Source organism: Neopelma chrysocephalum, unplaced genomic scaffold (assembly GCF_003984885.1).
Source record: "Neopelma chrysocephalum unplaced genomic scaffold, ASM398488v2 Primary Assembly neopelma1_105, whole genome shotgun sequence".
Lineage (NCBI taxonomy): Eukaryota > Metazoa > Chordata > Aves > Passeriformes > Pipridae > Neopelma > Neopelma chrysocephalum.
Window position 1 is genome coordinate 1,923,665 of NW_020897769.1, and position 27,325 is coordinate 1,950,989.

General features: G+C 40.9%; 1 protein-coding gene across 3 annotated transcripts in view; it reads left to right on the forward strand.

The window, feature by feature from the left end:
• The window catches only part of ATRX (ATRX, chromatin remodeler), an 84,037-nt gene that overhangs the window by 48,616 nt on the left and 8,096 nt on the right, over positions 1-27,325 (forward strand). For all 3 annotated transcript variants that reach the window (XM_027696212.1, XM_027696213.1, XM_027696214.1), the window contains 13 exons: positions 3,565-3,711; positions 4,485-4,662; positions 9,380-9,517; positions 9,748-9,923; positions 11,805-11,922; positions 14,743-14,873; positions 15,168-15,256; positions 15,419-15,588; positions 16,489-16,642; positions 16,930-17,033; positions 19,055-19,163; positions 20,224-20,401; positions 21,723-21,917. In XM_027696212.1, coding sequence (XP_027552013.1) covers positions 3,565-3,711; positions 4,485-4,662; positions 9,380-9,517; positions 9,748-9,923; positions 11,805-11,922; positions 14,743-14,873; positions 15,168-15,256; positions 15,419-15,588; positions 16,489-16,642; positions 16,930-17,033; positions 19,055-19,163; positions 20,224-20,401; positions 21,723-21,917 — 1,887 coding nt within the window. The remainder of the gene's footprint in view (positions 1-3,564; positions 3,712-4,484; positions 4,663-9,379; positions 9,518-9,747; positions 9,924-11,804; positions 11,923-14,742; positions 14,874-15,167; positions 15,257-15,418; positions 15,589-16,488; positions 16,643-16,929; positions 17,034-19,054; positions 19,164-20,223; positions 20,402-21,722; positions 21,918-27,325) is intronic.

The window sequence follows — 27,325 nt, forward strand, 5'->3', positions numbered from 1 at the left end:
ACTGCTTTGTAAAAATCTTGAAAACAGAATATTACAGCATTTCTTAAGATTTCCATATTTCTGGGTCTCATACAAGTGGTTCTTCTGCCGTGTTAAAAGTCGCACAGTGAACAACTTGACATTTCTATGAGTCCTTTATGTTGGAAGCTCAATCCTTGCCTTAAAATGTTTCTGCTGAAGCTCATCACCCAAGCAGTTGCTGTCAGACAATGCTCACAGCTCTTGCTCTTGGGCCCCTTGCAATCCTTGCAGGCCTCTGGAGCAGCTTATGCCTTTGACCTTCAAAAGAGGTGAAAGATCAAACCCTGTTTTCTTTAACCTGCATCTCCATGTTGTTGCTCTTTTCTGGGTAGTCAGGAGTGTTGAATTCCCTTTGTGTTTGCTTTCTTTCCAAGCATCAGTCAGCCTCCATGAGCTCTGGGTTTGCATTTAGCCAGGTGTAGCACCACCACTCATCCTGTGAGCAAAGAGCTGGGCTGAGCTGCCCGTCTGGCTCTGCTACCTGGTCTCTTCCCAAGGATCCCTTTAGCAGAAGTCATTTGTCAGAAGAACCTTTCCCTCTGATCCTGGGAAAGAGATAGGGAATTTTTCAAGAACTCTGAAGAAGAAAGGCAGCTGACAACCTTGTCTGTGCTTGAAAAGACAGTCAGAAAAGCAGGGCCACTGTGGTCTCCCTATCGTTGACCTTCACTGATGCTATTTCCTCATTTCTGGAGGAGGGAGATATTCCTACATTTTTATCAGGACAACTGGCCAGTGAAATGATCTGCTGTGAATTTTTTGATCTCTAGCTTGAGCTGAATCCTTAGAAATGCAATTGCAGCTTCTGCAGACATTGGATTGACTAGAACCGATTTCAGCTCGGGATCCATCCGGGCCTCCCTGTGCTAGGGGTGGTTCTTAGCTCTCAAGTCCCTTTTCAGGAGATCCTCCTGGTGCTCTGGGGAGTTTGACCAGCAAATCTAGATCACGTTAGCAGCCAGCACTTGTGCAACACTTCAGTCTAAATTCTTTCTTCACATCCTCCAAGTGTGGATGCACTTTGCCCATTCCCTGGAGTACAGTCTCTTGACCTTGGTGATGGTGGCTCTCAAAGAGGTTATTTTTTTCCTGCAATGAGGTAGGCCTTCTCACCATCCTCTTCCATCTTGGTCAGTTGTGGTAAGAGCTTCCCCACTGGATTGGGAAGCCCTGTCACCCGACCCAAAGGCCCAGCATCTGTTCATTCCTAGGCAGCTCAGTGTATCAATGCACTGGAATTCCAAGCTCCATGGAGTTTGGCTCAGAATTTTTGTGCCCCAGCTGGATTCACAGTCTGCAAGTGGCTGCAGCCAGCTCTGCCACCTTGGCAGTCACTCAGCAAACAAAATGCTGTGAGATCCTGTGACAAGCAGTCAGTGTTTGACACCCGTGTGTTTGGAATGAGGCAGCTCTGTAGTTTTTACTCTCTGTAGTGCTCACTCTGCCTTCCTGGTTGGTGTTTGTCAAAGTCAGCACACCTGGATGCTGCTAAAGAGCAGACCTGGCTTGGCTTGATGCCTTTCACTGTTATTATTTTTAGAGCCTTGCAATGTGCTCCAGGAGAAAGTCTTCAGAGCACATCCAACAGGAGGTGACTGTTATTCCTTGCTGGCCTTAGCTGTGCTCAGGTGGCTTCCTGATCCTTGAGTCTGCCCTCTAAACCAGGAGCTTCAAACAGTGAAATTACATGAGAAATAGCTAATCCTGTTCTCTGACCTAATTCAGACAGTGTTTTTTTAGGACTTTCTGGTCCCAAGAATCTTTCTGTACCAGCAGATTGTAGGATATGGTCAAGGAACGCCTTGACTGGCGAAACATTTTCAGATTCTGTGGATTCTGCAAAGAACAGGCTCAAGGGAAGCTTGGGTTTTGTGGTTTTCTGAATCTGGTTTTTCTGGTGGGCCTGGGGGGGTTTGAGTGCCACAGAGCTGTAGATGATCAGAGGGACTGAGGTCATTTGCTGTATGTACAGTTAAGGCAGCCTAAGCTGCAGTTTTGGTTGGTGGTGCTCAGCACGTGGACAGCGGGTTTTTGAGAGCTCCAGCTGCAGTATGTACAGCTTTGGTTTGTTTAGGGAAGCTGGGGAGACAGACACAGTATTTTGACAGTCTACAGTTCTGTAGAACACTTCTGAAAATCACCTTTGAAGAGTATATTTTTATATGCTTGATTCTAACTTGTGGTTCTACAGGAGTAAATTGCACTTTTTACTGGAGATTTGTAATGCTTTGCAGGACTGTTGCTTCGGGGACTTTGTATATTTATGTTTTATACACTATATGGTTTAATGAAATGTTTTGCAGCAGAAAGTATTTTTCTATGTGATCCATATGTGTTAATGACTATTATTGTGGCTGTAACTTCTTGATAATCAAAGAAAACCATAGCTACCAACGTGTATCAACAAAAACCATTTTTAAGGCTGGTGCTTACAGCTTAGGCAGCTGGTTTTTTCCCTCTGTATTCATTTGCCAGTCATTCTGCTGTGCTCTAGGATGGCATTTGTTGTTTAGCTCTTTAAAAGAGCTGAATCAGCCATCAGTTCCAGCAGACTTTGCAAACTGCAGAGCAGGATGTCAGGAGTGAGCAGCAAAATCAGGCAACTGGGCACTTGCTGGCCAGGATGCAGGACTTCAGTGATGAGCCTTCATGGGTACATCTGAGCACGAGATGCTTTAGTCTTACCACAAAACAACCAATGACTCCTTTTGTCTTGCAGCAGCTAAAAGCAATTTGTTGCCCTGTGTTCCAAGCGTAGTCGTGCAGTTAGAAATTCCTTTGAATAGTGTATTAGATCAGAGTTGCCAGATACCAAGATTTTATCCAGAAAGAACTGTGAAAAGTGTGGATTAGAGTGCAGTCACCATTAAAAGTCAGGTGGGAGAGCTGGAGATCACTGACTCTTCTGCTTCTGAGAGCTCTAGCCCTGCCTTCATTTACTGCTGCACAAAACAGGCCCAGCTCTGAGTGACCCCAGAAGATTTAAGGCATTTCTCAGGCCTCAGGGAGGTGTTGTCATCTGCAACATAGAGCCAGGCTGGCTACAGGCTGAATCCTTGAAAACAGTTCCATAACCTGCTTGAGAGATCCTCTGAGAGAATTTGCCAATACATTAAAAAAATGTGAAAAACTGTTTTACGACTGAAATTCACTTTCAAGAAACATGAATTCAAATTTATTTGATGTTTTGGGCAAGTTTTGGGAGAAAGCTTAAAAATGACCTAATAGAAATTTCGAATTTATGAAGATGATTGGTGAAATGTAAAGGGAGGGTTCCCTACTTATGAAATCCTTCAGCAATTCAGAACTGCCTGTAGCTCAGTATGTGAAGGATGTGTGCAGCCATGTAACACAGAGTAAGAAGTGTATGAACTCAAAATACACCTGTATTAAATTTTAAGCAGCAAGTTGAAAACACAAAAAGCATGTTTAAACAAGTCTGTTGTTGGTAATTAATTACATAATTGAATAGATACTGTATCTTTCTGTCCTGATGTTGAATCCCCAGTGGTTTATTTAGTGTTCTGGTTTTCACTCTTGCAGGTGGTAAGTTTTCTCCACACAGTCTTGCTGTGTGACAAGCTGGATTTTCGGACAGCTCTGGTTGTGTGTCCACTGAACACTGCCTTGAACTGGCTGAATGAGTTTGAAAAATGGCAAGAAGGTTTAGAAGATGAGGAAAGACTAGAGGTACAAGACTTTTAAAAAGAGTTTCTTAAAAATGAAATAATTGAATGGTTTACACGTAATTGGGAAGGTCCACCACTCAAAATATGGACTAAGGAATGTGAAAAATCTACTTGCATTAATAAATCTTAAATAGTAGAAGTTACACCGGTATTTCAGTGTTGTGAGAGTGATGCCTGCTCAGCTGGTGCTAAGAAAAAATCCAGGAGCCGTTAGTTGGGGTAAGATAAGAAAGGGTTTAATTGTGCCAAGGCAAGAGATGTTACACGACGCGCGCCGGGCTGTGCCCGAGATGTTACATTTATAACAATATCTGGCCAATCCCAGGTGTGTCCACCCTATAACTTTTGGCCTGGTCCACCCCCTGGCCCACCTCCTGGAATTGGGTCTGGGGGCTTTTTGGGACCCCCTCTTCATCATCCTTCATCATCTTCGGGGTACAGAGAGCAGAGTCACCCAGTTCTTTGACTCTGTCCCGCGGTTTAGGCCAAGATACAAACGTTCCCCAAACAAGACAGGGTTACCTTGACTAAGAGACTAAACATTTTCTACTGGATATGGGAATAGGGTTGATATGGGGGGTATGGAATGGGGTAAGAGGATTAAGGAATGTATAAACTAAGGGGTACTACGGGGAGGAGGGAGAAAGGGGTTTGTTTCTAAAATCTACTTCTATTACCTATAAAACTTATAAGGCTTACAAAATTAGAAAAATAAAAACATTAGGGGGCTTAAGGCATCAAGAGGAATCCCAGCATGTTTTTCCCCCTTGGAAGGTCTGTGAGCTGGCAACCGTGAAGCGCCCCCAGGAGAGGAGCTACATGCTGCAGCACTGGCAGGACGAGGGCGGGGTGATGATCATCGGCTACGAGATGTATCGAAACCTGGCCCAGGGCAGGAATGTGAAGAGTAGGAAACTTAAAGAAATATTCAATAAAGCATTAGTCGATCCAGGTAAGTGAAAATGAACACATTTTGTGTCTGTTGTACTTCCCGGGTTATGCGTGTGAGCAAAGGAAATAAATGAAAACATCGGGAAGATTGACCGGATTTTCTTTGTTGGCTTTTCTGAGTTACAGAAGTTCTTGTCCAGAAACTTCCCCATCTGCTTTTATCAATAACAGAAGTCTTTGTAACAGTCTTTTCTATTAGAATGACCTCAGGAATATATCCTGGGAACTTTTCCTGTTAGGTTTTTTTTCTACCATTTCTTTCTTGGCAAGGTGATTTAAAGTAACCTTATGTTCGGAACCTAAGGTTATTTTCACCTGCTAATTTGTTACAACCACGAGCTGCTTTGTCCTTGATAGAAATCTCTCACTAAGGGGGCAACTACACAGGAAAAATAGCTGAATTTGTGCCTTAGAAGAGTGAAAAAAACAATTGTTAATTAAGTGCTAATTAAGTGAATTCAGATAAAGCACTTAATTATTTTTTTAGTCTTGAGAAGCAGATGTCTGGTTTGAGCTGAGCTGAACTGAGCAAACTTACATCAACATGTATGGAAGCACTTGAAAGTATTCCAAGTTAATATTAACTGATCTATCAGGTCACAGAAAAGAACTAAAAATTTTAGGACTAGCAAGTTTCACCAAAATAGGAACATTTCCCTTCAGATTCTGAACTGGCACCTGATACCAACTCAGTTATGCAGCATGCAGTGTATCTTAAAAACTGTTTTTAAAAGGCACCTTTGCTGTAACTTTGGGATTTCTCTGCCTTTCTCTTTAAATTGAGAATGCAGACAGGTAGGTGGGGTAAATGGAGGTGGGTTTTCTTGGATATTAATTATCTGACTGGACTTGATGTTGACGCTGTGTGATTGATTTTCTTTTTTTTTTCCCTTTCTCTTTCTTGTTGATAATTGTACTTGGTGAGCTTGATTTTGTGAAGTTCCAATTAACAGTAGGACTGTGAATTTTGTTCTGACTGACAAAGAGTTTATTCTAATGGGGAAAATAACTTTGTGATTATTGGCATTGGCCAAGTGGAATTGGCATCTCCAGTGCTGCAGAAAGCCTGTTTGAGCAGCTAAAACATTAATTAATTTTCTGCCAGCTTGACTCACAAAATCATATAATTGCTGTGGAGTCAGGGAAGCTCTGGTACAGCAGCTGGTGAACTATTTTTGTGGTCACGATGATTCCACACACATTATTTAAGCAGTGAAGGAAATGCCCTTCTTGCCAGTGGGTTTTTTGACTCCTAAAGTTGTAGTTACTAAATACAAACAAACCAAAAACGCAGCAAGAAACCAAAACAAACAAAAAAAAAAGTGTAGGGGAACCCCATGCTGTCAGTGTTATTCTGTATCTGATTTGCTCAGTGTATTGCATTTATTGAGAATATTGCCAGGAAAGTCAAAGCCAGAGAAGAAAAGTGTGAATTGCTGTCTCAAAGTAGTGGTGACAGGACAATAACTTGGTACTCAGGGGCTGTGTTCTGGTGCAATGAGGAAATAAAAGGTGATTGATTTTCGTGGATTTTTTCCTCATGGAAAGTGTGAACATGGAACCTCCTGTTTTATTCTCTTCTTGGGCTCGTGAGTTGGTGGGATGGAGTGGGACCATAAGGAAAATCAACCTTGAAATAACTCTGTAATTATTTTCATAGAACCACAGAATCTTTAAGGTTGGAAAAGACCTCCAAGGTAAAGTCCAGCCTTCAACCAAATGCCCTCTAAACCATATTGGGAAGTCTGCTTGTTTTCTGAACAGTCCAGGGATGGGGACTCCACCAGCTCCCTGGGCAACCCCTTCTAATGCCTGACCACCTTTTCTGGGAAGAAATTTCTCTTAATACTCAACCTGAACTTCCCCTGGCACAGCCTGAGGGCATTTCTTGTTACTTCGTGTTGTTTCAGATCTTCTTCTATTTTAACTAATTGGGAAAAACCAGAAGTGTCCATCTGTTGTTGTCCATTAGTTTGTGGAGCCATTTGGATTGGCTAAATTGATGAGAATGTTCATTGCAAGATACTTATTTATTTCTTGCTCTCTGGGAGCATGAGCATGGCCAGTACAGCAGGCTGGCAGGACAAGGGTCAGAAGTGATGTGCTGGCTGACTGCTGTGACTGGAAAGAGGAAAACCTTTGCCCCTGGGAGCATTTTCCATGTAAAAAGCTGCAAATTGGTATTTGAGTGCTGATTTAATGATATGTGTCTGGTTCAAGTGAACACTGCTGGGGTATGACATAGTCTATAGTAGAAGCTTGTGTTGCACTGCAGAGGTTTAGCCAAAGTTTATGGGTGGAGAACTGATTTCATTAATTAACTAGCTCTGCTATGTTAAATAATGGCAGGATTATAAACACATGCAGAGCAACAAATGGTTTTCCAAGGTGCTTTATGCCACTGCAGAGGTGCTGTTGGTTTGTGGGTCACTGCTGTGCTTTGCTGCAGCACTGCAGAAACTTCGTATTTTTTTCTAAGTGTTGCTACTAATAAAAATTCCTTTACTGTTTAACTTGGAAACTGCTCCTCAACTGGCAGTTGTATGAAGTTCTTGTAGACTTCAGAGGAACAGGAGAACTGTGTGTATATATCTCTGTATATCCAGCTTTTACCTGCAAATACAACAAGGATAAGAAGGTGAAGATTGATTTTTGAGGAAAGATTGCAAGAGTAAGGCTTTTGAGCCTAGAAAAAAGACAATTAAATGACAAATTTTCCGTCATGTAAGAGCTGGTTAATGAAAGGAGTTTTACCAGTTGGTTTTGACATCAACTGGAGAAAGGAAAGAGCAGAATTTATTTGGATTTGCAACAGAGATGATTTAAATTGGGTGTTATTGCACAGTGTTTTAGCAAGAGAGAAGTCATGGTGTTTCCCACTTCTGTCAGGGAGGATTTGTCTGTTCCTTTCTCATAATTCTTATCTCAGATGGAGAAAATAGACTGACTGATCCCTTGAGGTCCCTCTAAGTTTTACGTTCCTTTATAATATTTTGAGGAATGTTCTGTCCGTAGTGACTTGTATTTGTGTTTTTTAAGAACAAGGGAAAAACCCCACAAATTTATGGAAATCCTTGCTGCTGACTCGGAGCCAAGATGTTAGTTCAAAATATCAGTGCCTGCCAAACAAAGCACATATAATTGTACTAAGATAGGGGTTTTTTTGTATTTTTGCTGTCATTCACTTATCTAAAGATGTCAATGAATCACAGTCTTTAATGCAATGAGGACAGGTGAGAGGATCTGTCAGGATTAGAGATGGTTGGCTGAAATGGAAGGAGGACTTTGTATGTAGCCACTCAGTGCTTTTCATGCTGTCAAAACTGGGAAGGTACAAAAGTTGTGAAGTAATATTGGGAAATGTTTCTGTGGCAGGTGTGAAAATTCAGGAATAAGTAGGCTTGGACAAGCCTAAGTGTGTTTGGAATTCACATGTGGATTTTCAGAATTGTCTTCTAGACTTGGCTCAAGAATATTTTATTTTTTTCTCCTTGGAAATAAATATTTTCTTGATTCCTTTTCTGTTAATGTGTAAGGTTCAAATCACTTTCTGACCCTTAAAATGGCAAAATTGAAGTGACTGGCACTGGCATGAGATCATGTGAGGGGTCAGAGGTGTAATTCTCTGTTGTTGATCACTGCCCTAGAATTAATTTTCTTCTTTACAAGGCAGTTTAAATTTCGTCTGAAGAAAACTGTTCTTAGTAAGTTGTAGAAGGTTGGATTGTCCTTGCTGATAAACACCCCTTGGCCACCTCAAATATCAGCCTTTTTAGAGCTAAATACTGAACCCAGCTCGTGGCTTTTCTCCAAGGTGTCTAAGCTTGTCTTCCCTGACTGCAGGGTTGATAGTGTTGGGATTGATGTCAGGTTTAGAGCTCGTAAAACATTCCCTCTGAGTTATTAGAGGCATCCTCGAGTATCTTTTAGTACTCCTTTCAAGAAAGGAGCTTCCAGAAATTGCCCCAAATCTGAAAACAATTAGGGTGTGTAAGTCTGTTGTGCCAAATATGGTATTATTTATCTTAAACCCCAAAATATAACATGTAATTTTAGTAGAGTGGCTTTGCATATTGTGGAAACGTGTTGTGGTGTGGTTTGGACATTCTTGGGTTTATCTTCTGGAGGAAAGCTGAGGACCTTTCTGAGGTGGCTTTCAGCTACAAGGTGGCAATTCACTTATCTGTAATTCAAATCAGATTTGGTCGTGTTTTATCTTATCAAGGCTTCTGATTGCACTGTGTATCCCTACTGATACTGACTTGTTGCCTTGATGAAAAATTGCAGGTGACCTGAATTGTGGTGGTTTTTGGGGTTGCCTGAGCGTCAGTAGATGGCAGCCTAAAGCTGGAGGGAAGGAATAGTTCTCCAGAGTTTTGACAGGGTTGATGGAGGTGCAGCCATGCACTCACAGCTGCAGGGATAGACCATTTTAGTAGGAATATATTACAAAGCTGTAATTAATCCTTCCCATGAAGACTTCACAAGCAACAGCCTGTAGTTTACTAGAATGGCTACTGTGAATGCTTGTGCACAGGCTGAGTGGGAACCCAAGTGGTGCTAAAAAACCCCACCATAAAACACACACACACAAGTTTAAAAAAATAATTAAAAAAAAAAATTAATAACATCAGTAGAACAAATTTTGGGTTCTTTAGTCTGTCGGTTTCTTTGTGGTTATAAAGTATGGGAGAGATCCAATGCTGTTTCTTTTCTAGGTCCTGACTTTGTGGTTTGTGATGAAGGACACATTCTGAAGAACGAAGCATCTGCTGTCTCCAAGGCAATGAATTCTATTCGGTCTAGGAGAAGAATAATTCTTACAGGAACCCCACTGCAAAATAATCTTATAGAATGTGAGTAGTTGTCTGGTTTAAGAAGCGTTTATTTCCTTGATTATACTTTAGTCTGTCAGCAAGATAAAGATAGATTTAGTTTGATTAAGAGGAAAGAATTTGATACAATGAAGCTGCCTGTGAGTTCTCGGTATCTGTGTTTGGATATGACGCATTTATTTTCTGTTTGAATTAATCCCGGTGCTGTGCTTTCCATTTTGAACAATTCAAGTGTGATCTTTTTGTCCTAGATCACTGCATGGTTAACTTTATTAAGGAGAATTTACTTGGTTCAATTAAGGAGTTCCGGAATCGGTTCATTAACCCGATCCAGAACGGGCAGTGCGCAGACTCCACTCTGGCAGACGTCAGAGTGATGAAGAAACGTGCACACATCCTCTATGAGATGTTGGCTGGATGTGTTCAGGTGAGAACAGTTTGGCTCTGGCTACACATTTCATTTAACTGCAGGGAAGGAGAGGAGTGATTTCATCTCGTTCTGATAAAAGCACCCAAAGGCCTGTAAACTTGTTACCTGAGAGCTCCATTGACTTTATTGTATTTTCACTGAGTCTTAGATCTCAGCATTATTTATTGTGAGTAGAAAAAATTACACTGGCACTTGGATAAAAACTAAGAAATTTGTGTATCCTAAGCAGGGCATATACATGTGTTGAAGAATACAGCTGTTTCCTGCTAGGGGTCTAGAAAATTTTATGATAGAGTGGGACATTAGTTGCTTTGAAATATTCTTATTTAATTTGATATGCATGTTTAAAGAATACATATTTAAAAACTCAGCTGCCTTAAAATCTGCACAGAAAGATGGTGATCCATAGTTTGTCACTTGGTTATGAATTCCTCTTGTTTCTGATCTAAGAGAATCAGTGCAATGGGGAAGAGGAGAGAAAGAAAATTATTCAGGTCCAAAAGAGTGAAGAATTTGTTATCTTAAGGACCTTAGATTAAAAAAAAATAAGCAAAGCTGCCTAGACTTCCAGAATAAAGGCTGGGTTCTTCACCCTTCAGTTAACCTGCACCTTGTGGGCTGTCAGCAGGGTGTTCCTGCTCTTCTGCTTTCCAACACGAGGCCCTGGCAGCCCAGTGGAAGGTGTGACACCCTGTGGGCACAAAGTGCTTCCTCCTGGCTGGGCAGTTGTTGGTAGTGGGTTTAATAATCCATGTGAACACGAGCTGGGTGAAATGGTCGTGGTGGGACAGTGCCACAAACAGAGAAATAAGAAGCTTTATGGCAGTGTAAAAGACTTCCTATCATAAAATCTTGGAAATAGGAATAGTACCAAGAGCGTAATGTGCATAATTCCATACAGCAGTACAGGAACACAAATTGAAAGACAGAATGGGAAGAGCAGCATAAATATTAAGTAAATTTTATGTGTGTTCAGATGCTGGGCACTGTGTTTGTGCAGCACTGGGTGGAGCCCACAGGAGCAGACCCTGTCCATGGAGAGCAGCTTTCCCTTTTGCTCATTGAGCTACTGTGTCACTGCCTTCCAAGAAAACAACTCTGTTGCCAAAGGATGTTCTCACCAGCCATGAGGTGTCACCATCAGCTGGACCAAGTGGGAGCTGCCTGCAGGCTCCTATTGCTGAGGGTGTCCTGCAGGATAACCAGGGGTTTGTGCAGCACAGCACAGGCAGATCAGCTCTGATCAAGGTCACTTCACTCCTGAATGTACAACAATCCCTGGTCAGGATCAATCACCATTTGGCTGGAGTGGGGGTAGAGAGATGTAGACTCTGTAACAGTCAAAAAATTAAAATAGAAGTAAAATCTGCATCGCCCCAAGCAAGTATTCAGAAAATGTGTTATCCTGAGTGGGAGTTCCTCCATGATACAAACATTGATATTATCTGCTTGATTTACCCATGCTTTCACAGAAAAAGGTTTTAGTATTCACACTTAAATACTTAAGTATTTAGTATTTCACACTTGCCTGACATGCTTTCACAGAAAAGGTTTTAATATTCTAAAAAAACCCACAAAAGTAGTTCCCAGAGCAGCTACTGGAGTTGCAGTCAACTCTGCAAGGACTTGGAACTGGACATGGGGTTAACAAGTCATAGACTTTTGCCTGCATAACCACACTGACTAGGTAAGATGGTTCCTGCTGACAGGGCCTGTAATTGGGTTGTATTTCATGGGTTATTTTTCCCCCCTTTGTGGTTGGAAAGCATCTGAATCGTTGTAATTTATCCATTTGGCGTTGAAGATGCCAAAAGTTCTTAAGCTCTCGGGAGTCGTTTTCTTGTTTATGTGACTAAAGCCCTGTTTGTGAAATTGCAGAGGAAAGATTACACAGCATTAACAAAATTCCTCCCTCCGAAATATGAGTATGTTCTGGAGGTTCGGATGACTCCTATTCAGTGCAAACTGTACCAGTACTACTTGGATCATCTCACAGGTATGTGCCTACACTTCTCTCTGGTCACAAGACTGAGGGTCATTTAATAAGGTGCATTTTGCCACAGTTGGTAGGTTGGGGTTTTTAGATGTGTTGTTGGCTCTGTGGATGTATTTTTCTGCTTCCTGTAAGATTTACTTTAGCTCTTGACACTTGAATTGTAGCAAAACATCTGGGCTTTTTGAGAAAGAATAATAATATTTGTATCTCTTGACAGCAGTCCACCTTCAGGTTTTGGTTCATAGATATTTCTTCCTTTTCTAAATATAAAATGTAATTGATTTTGTGTCTTACTCTTCCAAGAGTAAGAAGAAGGTATTGACTGTAAGACTGGAGGGAGAGAATACTGAATTGAGCTGTCCTGGTGTAAGCACAGCCAAGTCCTGTAGTTCCCTTCTGCCTTTATGCCAGCTGAAGCTGTTATTTGTCAAATATTGGCTCTTTTGTGGAACTGTCTCTTCTTTTCCTCTCAAAACCCATAAGTCTAGGTTTCACAATGTGTGCTCTTCATCAGCTTTCAGTGAGATCTTGACTGGCCTGTCTTGGAAATTTGCATCTTCCCCCCCAAAAACGTAAATTTGTTTCATTGGAAAGGTGTATAAGGGAAAAAACACAACCCTAAAACGTGTTACTGTGGGCTGGTGTGCTGTTCACTGCATTAGAGCTGAGCCACTGTAGCTTGTAATTTTAGTATATCAAGGTATTGGGGTATCAACGTCTCAGTGACGCATCCCACACACACTGTGGGAATGGTCATCTCCAGGAATGCCTGGGCAGGTTTTCTGTACCTCTGTGCTTCACACAGCCACGGCCCTCAGCTGCAGCTCTTGGCTTCTGAAGCAATTCACTTAATGAATTTCATAGTCAAGAATGTTTAAGGCACTGCTAGTAGGATGTTTTGTAAAGCATGAAGCAGGTATTCCCTTTCTGCAGCAGTTACAAAATGTCCTACATAGTCTGCTGGGCCAGTTCATTATATTTTTTTTACACTTGTTAAACTACCTGTCTTAAAATGCCTGTCTGTTGCTGAGGATTTTTTTAACTATACTTTTCGTTATTCTCCCAAGTTTAATTACTAGAAAAATGAATTGTATCTCAAATTGGTCTGTGATTCATAGCAGTATGGAATTCACTGTGTTGTCTTAACACCTTTAGATTCTGGAGAATGCAGTTTCTGATCTCCTAGGTGAACTGCCAGCTTCCTAGAATCATAGAATCAGCCAGGTTGGAAAAGACTTCTGAGATCATCGTGTCCAACCCTTGATCCAACCCCACCATGGTTCCCAACCCATGGCACTGATGCCACATCCAATCTCATCTTAAAAACCCCCTGGGATAGAGAATCCACCCCCTCCCTGGGCAGCCCATTCCAATGGCTGATCACCCTCTCTGGAAAGAATTTCTTCCTGATATCCAACCTAAACCTCCCCTGGCACAGCTGAAGACCCTGAGCCCTCTTGTCTTGCTGAGAGTTGCCTGGGAAAAGAGACCAACCCCCCCCTGGCTCCCCCCTCCTGTCAGGGAGTTGTAGAGAGTGAGGAGGTCTCCCCTGAGCCTCCTCTTCTCCAGGCTGAACAGCCCCAGCTCCCTCAGCCTCTCCTCACAGCACTTGTGCTCCAGTCCCTTCCCCAGCCTCGTTGCTCTTCTCTGCACCTGCTCCAGCCCCTCCATGTCCTTCCTGAGCTGAGGGCCCAGAACTGGACACAGCACTGCAGGGGTGGCCTCACCAGCACTGAGTCCAGGGGAAGAATCACTTCCCTGCTCCTGTTGCCACACTCTTCCTGATCCAGGCCAGGATCCATTGGCCCTCTTGGCCACCTGGGCACACTCTGGCTCATGTTCAGCCTCCTGTCAATGAGCAGTTCTGTTTTCTGTTGCCTCTATTTAGTTAAGTTATAAAGAGTTTTAAAAGTCTATAGAACTTGTTAAATTGAAACTTGCTAATGGCAAATTCCTTAGTGAAACTGATGATGAGGGAAGTCAAGTCTAAGGATTTCTGTGATCCTTACAGTTCCATTTCCCAAAGCACAAATGGGAAGATACTCCACGTTGTGTGACTAAACCTAGCGAGAACCTGCTTTCTTAAAACACTTTGTAGATGTTTAGAGGGATTATCTTATGCATTGAGCAAATGCACCAAATAAGTTTTGTGCTTGTTTTTTTGCAGACATTTGATAACTGCGATGCAGTAAACACTATTTTCTTGCAGGTCTACATGCCTTAAATTATCCACATAATAAATATGAAAAACAATCTCTTTCAGAAACCTAACATGGTGCTTAATGAAAAAGAAATTTAACTCTGAACATTGTTACTACTTTGCACTAGTCTGTGCTTTGATAATGAACAAATAGGCTGGGTTCTTTTAGGGTTTCTATTGTAGCAGAATACTGCAGCATTACAAGGCATTAAATAAAGGTAGATAAAAATAGATAAAAACCCAAATTCATTGAAACCTAAATGCCAGTGTTATTTTGTGTTTTCCACCTTGGGCTGCTTTTACAACCCCAAATAGACATGAATGTCTTTTTAAGAGGATTTAGAGTCATTCCTGTACTGGGAAGAAATGTGCTTTTATGTAAAAATGTAATCATGTTTCTCATTATTTAGAGAAAGGGGAAAATCTAATTTTGACAACTTTAACTAGGAAAAAAAATTGCCCGTGACTGAGTAATTTGAGCTCTTTTACAAGAGATGTTACAAGATGATGTGCATCTGGAAAGAACACTCAGTGCTGCACTGGCGGGTTGTTCAAAGGGGGAACAGAATGTGGCAAACTCACTTCAAGGTTCCACTCTAAAACCTGAACTTTATTGTCAGGTGTAGGTGGTGGCAATGAAGGTGGAAGAGGCAAAGCTGGAGCTAAACTATTCCAGGATTTCCAGATGTTGAGCAGAATCTGGACTCACCCTTGGTGTTTGCAGCTGGACTATATTAGCAAAGAAAATAAGGTAAATTAGATATATCAAAATACTCTCTATTGGGAACTTTCCAAATAAGCTTTGCCAAACTATAGGTAAGGTTTTGTCAAATTAATGGAAATCTTTGTTGGTGTGGGGTATCTTCGCTGCTGGTTTTGTCATATTTTTCTTTCAGGGTATGTTGTCATTCTTAAAATATTTCTCAAGGCCAACCTTTGTAGAACTTACCATTGTTTAAATGAAGGCTAAGCAGATGGCTAAAGTTTTAGTAAAAGCTTCTGGATGAATATATGTAATAATTTCTGGTTTTTTTTCTCTTTTGAGGGCTATTTTGATGAAGACAGCATGGATGACTTCATAGCTTCAGATTCGGAAGAAACTTCAATGAGCTTAAGTTCTGATGATTATGCAAAGTAATTGAGCTTTTATTTTGTTTGTTGGATTTATTTTCCTGATAGAGCTGAAGTGATTCCTATAAAAGTGAATGTTTATTTTGCATTTTATGTATCTGTCAGAATATGTTCTCTAGCAGTGGGATTTAAAAAAAAATGGGGTGTGTAATGTTGCCTTTTTAGGAAAAAAAAATCCAAGGGGAAAAAGGTGAAGAAAGAGTCTAGCTCAAGTGGAAGTGGCAGTGATAATGATGTTGAAGTCATTAAAGTCTGGAATTCAAGATCTCGTGGAGGTGGAGAAGGAAATGCAGAAGATCTTTCAAACAACCCGTCATCGACAAAGTCAGATGAAGGTGAGTATGATACAGAATGAATAAAATGTGAGGCAGCTTCATTTTGAAAAAGGCAGTTGAAGAGGACTGTCAGGAATTCTGCTGTGTTGCAGAATGGCAAATTCCTTAATTCCATCCTTACAGCTCCTGCTCCTCCTAATGGTGCACTCATCCTGGAAAAACAAGGGGCATCGATTTAGAACTGAGGGGTCTTGAGGCAGGGAAGCTGCACAATGATTTTTTTTTTTAAAATTCAGAAATACAAAAGGATATAAAGTTAACTGAGGAGCTATGCTGCTTTTCATCTTCTTTTAACATATTGCTAAAAGGTTAATGGAAAGATTAAGAAATATACATGTCATGATTTGTTGCACCTGGAATTTGAATTGGATGATATGATGCAGCAGGAATACAAGCTCTTTTTAAAGATTATTATTCAAACTTCTTAAAGCTGCACGTTTCATTTTTTGATTTTTGTTTCATAATCTAGATTTTGTCTTGTATCTGGAATTATAGAGGTAATTTTCCGATTCTGTCATTTCATGTGTGTCTAGTGATTTTTCCTAAGTAATTGAATTTTTTGGGGACAGTTAAGATGAGAACTCTGGGGTTTTTTGGTCTCCAGACTAATGACAAACATATTGTAAATGTGTAAGGGAGGAGCGTGTGTATGGAAAACACACAGAGATTAAATGTGTTAATTACATTATTCTGTCTCTAGATCTCTTAAAAGTTTACCTCTCGTGCAGCCTTGTAATTGCTAATAGTGCAAATGCTGGGGGTTTTTTGTCTCTTTAACTCTTTTCATAATATTTACATCTAATAATGAGGAAACAAGTCTGTTCAGACATTTCAAAGCATTTAAATGGAGACTGTGTTCTTATCTTTAATTTTGGTTTGTTTTGTTTTTTTTTTTTTTAGGCAAAGCTACATCCTCTTCCAATCCTGGCAGCCCAGCACCAGATTGGTACAAAGATTTTGTCACTGATGCAGATGCCGAAGTGTTGGAACATTCTGGGAAAATGGTGCTTCTCTTTGAAATCCTTCGAATGGCAGAGGAGCTTGGAGACAAAGTGTAAGTCAGGTCTAGGCATATTACTAATGACCTTATAAATATGTAGTCTGACAGTGTTCTGAATTCACTCTTGGTTATGCTGTAGCTGTTTTCTGAAGCAGATGTGCAAAGGCTGCATGCCTTTTTGTGAGGGATTTTTCCCACACATGCCCAAAATTCCACCAAAGTCTTCACCTGTGCCTAGAAGGTCTGTTTGTCTCAAAGGGAGGAGGGAAGAAAAACCAAGCAGTAAAATAAATAAAATAACTTCAGAGATGAATTTTGTGTTCTCCTGTTTCTGTTTCCAGCCTAGTGTTCAGCCAGTCCCTGATATCTCTGGATTTGATAGAAGATTTCCTGGAGCTGGCTAACAGGGAGAAAACTGACAGAGATAAGCCTCCTATCTATAAAGGTGAGTGTCTCCTTGAACAACTGCAAAGCTCATGACTCTTTTACCAGTCTCTCTTCAGTCCACAGGGAGTGGATTTGCAATAAGTATTGCATGCTCTGGACTGTTCCTGGAGTTGGCAGGATTATTGGTCTCCCCTGCAGGTGGTCTCTGCTATCCCATTATGGACTCTTGCTTCTGATTTCATTCTGTATCATCCATGCTTGTTACAGCCTAAGCAGCTTAAATGTTCATCATCTGAGAGGAGAGAAGGCATTTTGTTAAATCCTTTATAGAAGTGATGTTACGTTCTGATCTGTGGCAGGTTCTGATCCTTCCTTCTAAGGGAGAGCTGATGAAAGAATTAGGGTACTTTAAACCAGTGTGTAAAACATGCAAAATATGAATTTATATGTCGGGCAGTAGATTGGCTTATGGATTTCATAAGGGAGCAAATATTGAGTTAATTATTATCCTGGTGATGCTCAAATGCCAAGGAATGTCTCACTCGTCCTCTGCTTAGGATGTTTGTCCTATTTACTCTGAGGTGCTCCCAGAGCTCCTGATGATGCAGTTGATCCTTGTGTGGAGTTTCAGTTCCCAGTCCATGTGCAGTGCAGGATTCCTTCAACTCTGCCATCCCTTTCCAACGTCCTGTGCAAGTGTTCCATGTGTTTGCACTTAGAAATAAGAGGAAGGTGGCTCAGTGACAGACACACAGTCAGCTGGAGATCTCCACATCTCCCTCTCACAGATTTATTGTTTCTGGCTGTTGCTTCCTTTTCTGAGCTTTTGCCATTTCAGATGTTACAAGCTGTCTGGTTTGGGGGGAGTTTGTGCCTCTAGTCGGAGAAAATGTTTTAAGGAGTGGGGTTTTTTCATGTGTGGTAGTTCTTCTGGTAAGCAATTAGATTATGTATCGTGGCAAGATTCACTTCCTGACACAGCAATCTGTTTCTCATAATTGATTGAATTGAGCAATGCTGTCTTCAAAAATGCTGTTTTCTTCATAATTGATGGCTCAGTGCTATTAGTTTTGTGTACACACACCTTGATGGCCAGAGAAAATGAAAGGTTACTTGTGAACTGGGGAGAGAAGAAGATCTATCAGCTGTAGCTTTTTCCCCCAGTCTGGCAAGAAGTTGCTGTAACTCCCAAGGTAATTAAACTCAAAGATTTTTCCGAGTTTTGATCCCAAAATTATTAGAGCTTGACTTTTGAAGTCTCCTTTGGAGCATTTCCTTACAAATGCTGGTTGTGTGGGAGAGACTGACTTACACTCGTGCTGTAACATGGAGCTCCACAGATCAGTTGGAAAGTACAATTAGTGCTGTAATGCCTAAAGATTAGATTTAACTGCAGCTACATGTAACTACTTTTTAAAATTAACTTTGACTCCAAGTTAAGCCAAGGCATATCCCTGCAAATGTATATATATATAAGTAGAATAGTGAAAAACAAGAGGAATGACCCCCGAAAAAGCTCAGGTGTTTTTCAAATACTTCAATTTAAATTTAAGCTCAGAACATTTTTTAAAAATTTCTATCTTCACATTCCAATCTGTATAAAACTGCTTTGAGGAGTTTCATTGAATAGGAATCAATCTTTCTGTAAAACAACAACAAAATCTCAAGAAGAAATGGGTAGGGATAGATACTGGATACTTTTTATGAGGTAAAAGGATATTGGCATTTATTTTATTCTGGTTTTGAATAATTTTAGACAAAACCTGTGTAGGGTTTGTACAAGCTGTTGCAGGCTCGTGGATGATGGTTGTCATCACAAATGAATGACTGTTATCTCCTGTCATGATACATATTTTATATTTAGTTATGCAGGCTCTACTACAGAAGGCCCATGACAAGCACCTGTATCCTGCAAAAAACATTCTCAATCTTGAATACCAATAATAGTCTTCTCCCATTGCCATATTAGTGTATTTTATGTTCTGTATTTGTTCCTTACTACTTGGAGAGTTGTGTGTATCCAGTGTTACTAGTTTGGGTACTTACAGCATTTTAATAATTTGACTGTTACATTTACAGGAGAGGGAAAATGGTTCAGGAACATCGATTACTATCGCTTGGATGGCTCAACTACAGCTCAGTCAAGAAAGAAATGGGCTGAAGAATTTAATGATGAAACTAATGTGAGGTGAGACCTTTTCTGACATAGGTGCTTCATTTTCCCCCTTTTCTTTCTTTGGTTACCTATTTCTTTGTTATTTGTATTAGCTTAATTACCTTAAGGGTAGGCAAATAATTATCACAGTGTTGTCAGAACTTGCACAAAATATGTGCAGCAATATGTTCCTGACTTTTTTAGATTAATTCTATTAGTGCTGCTCAATACTTGTTCAGTGTTTGCTTGCTGGTTTCATAGTTCTTTAGGTTGTAACCAATTTAAACCAGAGAAGATATTTTTATTGCAATGACTTAAAAGGATATAAGGACCTGGGCAAGTCAGAGCCCTGTGGGCTCTGGCCAGGAGGCAGCAGTCCCTGGGCCACTCAGAAGCATGTGGCTCTGTTAGCTGTCTCCAGAATTGTCTCCCAGCCAGCCACTGCTCATCCAAGATGGGACTTGGAATTCACATTTGGATAGAGAGGTATAAACTTGCACAACTTAAGTGAAGGTAAGAAGCTTCACCTTCCCAGCTTTGTTTAAAAAATAAAGTCTGTAGTTATATTGCAGTCATTTATAATGTGCAGGGGAAAAAACTTAAATTAAGAAGTAAACTAATTCAGTGTTACTACTTTTAAAGAGTTTATTCTGTCAGTACCTGTCAAGAACTGATTTCAAGTTGAAGCTGAGAGAGGTGGCCTTCAAAAAAAAGCAGATTTTATGGTGTCATTCTAGAGTTATCCTGAAAGTTTGCAGGCCAGGAAGCAGTTTCAATAGCATGACATCTGCCTGTTTAAATTTGTGGTTTATTTTGATATGACTAGTTTTATTAGAGTTTGAAAATGCAAAAGTTCTTTCTTCCCCTCCAGTTTTTGTTAACAGTTGGTTTGCAAAAGGCCTTGATCTGTATTTTTGGGAATATATGTTTTGCTAGAAGTGTTGTTCTTGTAAAATCTGCATCTGTTTTACGCTTAATATATTATTTTAATGAAGTTTTGGAGTTATTTCAGTGCATGAACAACTCCATAGTAACACAGCAACAATAGTTGTTTTCCAAAATACTCAAATTTTGCAACCCTTCTCTGTTCCAGAGGCCGCTTGTTTATTATATCCACTAAAGCAGGTTCCCTTGGAATAAACCTGGTGGCTGCCAACAGAGTCATCATCTTTGATGCCTCTTGGAACCCATCCTACGACATCCAGAGTATTTTCAGGGTCTATCGTTTTGGGCAGAACAAACCCGTGTTCGTGTACAGGTTTTTGGCTCAGGTGGGTTTCTGGCTGATATCTTTGTGATATTTCATCCTGCAATCAAATCTGTAAACTGTCTGTATGTGCACTCGTGTTGGAGTCTGGAGTGATCTGCACAGAGCAGTTGTTTTGCAGCCCTGATCTGTAACAGCCACTGAAGCAGCTCTTGAAGGAAGGAATGGTAAAATAAATAACAACTGAAATTATTTCCTCTTCAGCCCACCTCATATGACACTTTGTATGATGCAGGTTCTGGAATTCTAGAAGTGATTTACACATCTAGACTCAGAATAGGGGCTCAGCTTTTTTAATTTGCACACTACTAAAAGCTCTGAGTTGAATAGAGCCTCTGGAGGATGGTGGTTAAGGAATAGCCTTGCTCAGTGCAGGTGCCTTCTACAGACCCTGCCCTGGGTGGCCCTGATGGTCCAACGGGAATGAAATGAGAGGGAGATAAAGAAATTTTTGTAAAAGGCATCAAGTCATGACTTGAAAACTTGCATCACTCCCTGCAAATATTAAAGATGTGTAATAATTCCGATGGACACTGAACTATGCTTTATTTAAGTGTAAGACCATTTTTTCTGTTAGGAAGTATCTTGTGTAATGTTCTAGTCCTTCAGGTGTTACAGAGTAGCCTGAAGACCTTTCCCAGTAAAGCACTTAACCCTTGATCAAGACACTATTTCCAACTGTCTGTAACATGTTACTGTCAGAAATAGGTTTTCTCTTCAGGCTTCAATCTATTGTTGTAGTTTTCTCTGTGCACTTTTGAACTGTTGATATCCTTCCTAAATTAGGCTTTTCAGAACAGGCTGTGCTGTTCTCATCCTTCTCAGTCATCATCTTTTTTTTTCAAAGCATAAGTAATTTTCCTTTTTTCATCAAAGATCTAATTTTTTTCATACACAGCTGTGATGAATTAGGCTTGACTGCTTCCCTTCCTCTCTCCCCTCCACCACAGTGATATGGTATCTGTTTTCCTTTTTGCAGGCTGCTCAAAGCAGCAAAATAGGGTACATGCTGTGAAAATTGCCATTTTTTGGTCGTAATTCTACTTTGGGGAATTGCAGCAAAACTGGATCTCTTAACAACACTATTGAAAGAATAATTTCCTTACTCCAGTCAACAGCTAGATGACGTCTGTCCCATACACAATTCTTACAGCGTTGGCTTCCAGCAGGATTTTTCTTTTATTTCTTCCCAAACAAAGGGATTTTGGGTTCTTTGTAGGAATTTGGTGGAAGCAATGAGGGGAATGGAGAAGTGCTGTGTTTTCTCTGTGTGTCCCTGTGCCCCAGCAGTGCAGTGTGTCATGGCAGGGGGGGTGTGTTTGCAGGGCACCATGGAGGACAAGATCTACGACCGGCAGGTGACCAAGCAGTCGCTGTCCTTCCGCGTGGTCGACCAGCAGCAGGTGGAGCGTCACTTCACCATGAACGAGCTCACGGAGCTCTACACCTTCGAGCCCGACCTGCTGGACGACCCCAACTCGGAAAAGAAGAAGAAGAGGGACACCCCCATGCTGCCCAAAGTAGGTCGATGCCCAGCGCTGGGAATTCCGAGCTGTAACAGTGACTTGCATCTGTGTAAGGGTGTTATGGTTTGGTGCTGCTCCCTGCCAAGTCTCCAAACCCCACCACAAGGAGTCCCCCCCCACCCCAAACCGAGGGAGAAGAGGGGGAAAAAAAACCCAAAAGAACTGAAAACCAGAGAGAGACAAAGTAATGTATATAAATATATTTACACTTATATTTACAGTTATATACAGTTGAAATATATATATAATTTCACAGGGAAAAAAAAGGGAAAGGGGAAGGGAAGAACAAAAAACCAAAATAATATATATATATATATATCTCCCGATCAGTAGCCCAAGGTCTATCAACTAAAAGAATTAGCAAAGAATATCTTACTACTCTCCTTGGGACAATGGAGAGTCCCGTTGGAGCGACTGCCGGCAGCCTCCGCCTCCCAAGGTCGACAAGGCCCCACCAGGCCTCACTCCCCAACCCGACAGACTCAACACAGGGAGATCTGCACCTCCAAAGCCGCCGGAAGGAAAAAGAGCAAAGGCCTTTCCTCCCTTCTTCTTATACCCCAGCTAACGTAAAAATCGTAGGGAATACCGGGTAAATCTGGGCACTTCCTTGGTTACAAGCTGGTCACCAAGGAAGGCCTGGGCCAAACTACCACAAAGGGTATGAAGTATTTCGTCTTGGGAGCAGTGTTGTGTTCACTGTAGAGCAGTGCTGTGCACTTTGGAGGGAGGTGAACAGCAGGTAACGCAACCAAATACATCATTAATATCATAGATGGTATAATGAGCTGCAGAAGGAGTTCCCTTCGGTGTGACAGTGGAAGAGAAAGATATTCAATTCAAAGATGAAACTTTTAAGTCAAAACAAACAAAGATACATTTTCACACTATTTGAGTGAATAGAAGTTTTACTGCATGAAACTATGGAGGCCAAAATTCAAATTAACATCGGAGTGGTTGCTTGTGATACCCAGCACAACCTCAATTTGTGGTAAGAAATCTGTGAGGTGACACTGTACTTCGAGGTCTGTTTTTGATCTGACTAGATAAGAGTCCAGTTAATCCATGCTCTCCTTTCCAACACTTTTTGATTTTTAGTTCCTTGTTTACCTCTTCTTGAAGGGGCTATTAATAGACATATGGTAGAGAGATGGGGAAAGTTGCACTGGTCAGGCAGGAGTGAGCTTTAGAGAAAAGAGTAACTGGTTCTGTTATTTTATTCTTTTTATCCAAGTCACTTTAAGATTAGGCTACAGTTTTATACTTTAACTTATATTCTCTGTTTATGTGGTCTGCTAAAAATTAATTCATCATTTAGCTGTTGTGCAGTTCTCTTTGCTTCTTACAGGTGAACAGCTGGGGAACAGTAACATGTCAATGTGTCCTTTGTTAACTGGTTAAATTTCTGTGTTCTGGTCACTCCCCAGTGTCTGGGTGTGGGGAGGGAGGTTTTTCCAGTTTGTAAATCTATTTGTTTCCTAGGAAAAATGGTATGTTTTCCATTCTCAACTATCTGTAGACCACTATAGTGCAATCAGTTCTGCTCAGGCATCACTGGATTGTTAATTCTCTGCCCCAGCCCATGGAGCACCTGCAGTGTGGGTGCAGCTGCCAGGGGACCTGGGGAGTGGGAGCCCTGTGTCACTCACTGTTCCACAGGCACTGTGAAACCCTGGCACACAAACTGTGCTGCCTCTGGCTCAGCTCTCTTTATTACAGTGTTTCTCACTGGAAGCACGACATTGTAGATAACTGAAAATTGTATTCTACTTTTTTACTGTGTTGTGCATTTTGATTTTGGCAAATTCTTTAGTTTTCCCCCTAAAGCAACTTCCTTTAGGTTGTAATTAATAGTATTTTATCTTTTATACATTCTTAATTTTTTCTCACCACGTGCATTTATGCCTCCACAAACTCATAGCTAATGTTTCACCATTTGCTGCTGTTGCTACTTATTTTTGAAAGCTTAGAAATAGGTTGAAAACCTGTGAAGCACCTGAGTCTGTTTACCCGAAGCATTGATCAAGCCAGTGCAATAATTATATTTTGAAGGTTATTTTTTTTCTTTTATAAAAATAAATTAATTAATGGATGAGTATAATGTAAAAGAGAAAGTTTATAAACTCCAAACTTACCTTATCCTTCAGTTTTGCATATTAAGTTCCATCAGTGTAAGGCTTGTGTAAGTCAAGTTGAATACAAGCTTTTGACTGTTCCCTGGCTGTAAACAGAGTAAATCTGTGCACTGGAATAGTTTTGGGGTTTTTTTTTCATGGTTTTAGCAAATAGTATTTCATCCTTTTGAAGATGTGCATCTGAGTACATGCTGTGTGCAGATTTCTAATCCCTTTTTATTTATTGGTTGAAAAGGCTATAAATCATCAAGTACATTCATCTTATTTTAGCCATTTCTGTATTTATTTCTAGAAAAAAGGACTTTGTGTTCCAAATAGCCTCAGAGAATATGGGAAGCTACCTGTTAATCCCCAAATATTCCTTCCCTTTCTCTGTCCCCCAGACCAGTCTTGGCAGCAAGGAAGAGCCATGCTGGGTTCCCTCAGGTCCTCCAGAAGCTGCTGGTGGGAAGGAGGGAATTCCCAGTGTATGGACTGAGCTGGTTGGCTCATTTTTGGCAGCATCTGTCTTCCCTGTGAAGCTCAGCTCACTGGGGTCTTGTATTTTCAATTTATCCACAGTGAGGTTCTTGCTTTGCTCACAGAACAACTGGTCCAGTAGTTGCAGTGACTCCTTCCTTGATTCCTGCAACCTGTTTAATTGAATTGTGGCTCAGGCCTTAGTTGTAACATCATAGTTCAGTTTTGTTTTATTTCCTATTCTGTCTTTTTTGGTTGAGCCAGTTCTCTAAAACCCCAAGTAAACAATGAAAAGAAACATCAGCAGTAGGAAATATTGCAGTGGGTGTTATTCTCTAAGCTGTGCAAGGTTATTCACTCAGTTAAGTATTCTTCATTTCATTGTGATTTTAGCAAATATGCATGATTAATAATTACAAATCTTGACTAATTAATTTAACAACTGAGCATTTTTTTAAAGTTGATTTAAGTCTATTGAAATGAAAACATTTTGTTGTAACATCAAGTAATCACACAGCATTTAGAGACAAAAATTCTCTTTAGGATCATGTTGCATGATGCTCTGGTGCTTTGTCATGGTGGGCTCAGCACCCAAGCCCATCCCTGCAGCTCTTCCCTGCAAACAAAGGCCACTGGAGCTTCACCTGTGTTGCTGTTCCATCACTGAGCTGTCACAAAGCCTGAGCTGTTCCTCTTTAATTACCAGCAGAGCAAAATAGCTATTTAGGCTAAAAGGAGCTTTAGTTCTGCCCCTGACAGGTTTTGTCTGTAATTGTCTCCTTTTGTCTCTGGGCCTTTTTTGCCTCTCCAAAGCCCGGTGTGCTGGGCAGTGCTCTGGCTGTGGAGCTGCTGCTGGGCAGGCAGGCAGCAAAAAGGACACTTGCAGTGCTTTTCCCTGTTTTTAGTGTGCAGGGGGAGACACAGCCAGGCACTGAGAGAGCAGATTCCTCAGAACATGGGTACAAAGAGCTTTGTTCCATGTTTTCTAGAGGGAATTTGGAATAGGAGTTAGGGGAAATGTTTTCCATCTTTTCTCCAACCATCTATGCAAGAATGTGGAAAAAGCTGGAGGGACAATAGGTTTTCTTCTCTGAGACCTTCTTAACACCAGTGGTACCCCACAGTAGGAAGGTTCTTTACAAATCCTTTAGCCAGGGTTCGTGTGTGTCGAGGAGTTATTCAGAGCTGAGTGCTGGGAATTTTCTTGTCACTCCTAGTTTTAACACACTTTTCAACTTCTTTGATGTAAGAAAAACCAGATTTTTAATTCTTTTGCTTTTAATGGGTTAAGAGAATTCATTCTGTATCATTTTAAAAGTCAGAAGTAAAAAGCCAGCGAATGAAAAAGCAAATACTGCTTGATTTTAAAATATATACTTGAGAATTTTGCCTTTGCAATAATCCAAATTTCAGCCCAAGACCAGTTTTCTTCCAAAGTGTTGTTAAGGAGGGAAGATGTTGAATGCTTCAATTTTATATAAGGAATCACATGACAAATGTGCAATATGTTGAAGTCTATCCAAGTTTCAGGTGAAGTTTTAATTGTAGCAGCAACTTTCTGCCTTTTGTGGTCTGGACAAGACCTCCAGGGGAATGAGGAGCTCGGGGGAAAAATGCCTGTTGTCCTCCAACCCCAACTCCAGAGGGCCATTGCTCTGCCCCTGCCCCTCTGTAACAGCTCCTGTGTCTTCAAATATACAAATACTTGGGGTTAACAGAATATTTGTATTATGAATGTTGTTCACATGAATTATTAAGTTAGTCTTAACCTCCACTGCTTGATTTCATTCATCCTCTGTCTCTGCACAGCTGGAAAGGACTGATTTGGAATTTCAGTCCAAAAAAGGTGTACTAGGTATCTCAAGACCGAGTAGTCACTTGGTCAAATATGCTGTATTTAGGTATAGAAATAATTACAGTATAATTTACAGAAATAATTAAGTATAGGCCATGAGCTTTATAGTGTAGTGACTCCTTATCTAACCCACAGAAAAGGCAGCTTGAAAAAGCAACTTTTGTTGTTATTGTTGTAGAGTAGCAGCAATTCAAAAGGAGAGGATGGGGTAAAGTGAGAAAATTCTGTTGAGTGTATTATGGTTGAGCCACGTTTTGCTTTGCTGTGAATTTAGCAGTGGATCCAGAGCCTTTTCTTAAATCAGTGAGATTTATGACTGAGCTGCTGGCTTGGGGTTTTTGTCAAGTAGGTTCTCCCAGACTCGAACACTCTGCTCTGGGGGCTTTGTGTGCTGGGCTGGATGGGGCTGACACAAATCCCCAGGGATCAGGGTGTGATCCTGGGATTTACCTGGGCCAGTGGGACGCGTGTTTCAGAGCAGTGGAGATGAGGTGGAGGTGGACAGAGACAATACTGGGGGGCCCTCTGTGTCCTTGGGAGCTGGAACTGTTGCACCCTCTGCCCTGGGCTTATTCTTCCCCACATGAGCCTCTTCAGTGGATTAGAGTCACTCACATTTATATTTATGTGAAATGAAAACTTGGCTCAGTTGAGGTCATGTAATACAGATTGGAAAAGCAGATTAAAATCATGGTTGGGATTCAGTTGGATATAGCATATCATTATTTTATACTACCTCAGGACATAGCCAGAGCATGTGTTTGACTGTAGTTCCATATGAGGGGACAACTTCAATGAATTTTGATCTCAGAATCGGAAGAACTTGCTGCTTATTTTTTTATTTTTAACTTCAGTATTAAATGTTCAATTGGTTGAGAAAAACATTTTTATGAATTACAACATAACTCACATTCCTTCGTGGAAGATTTCTTTTCTAATACATTACTCTCTCC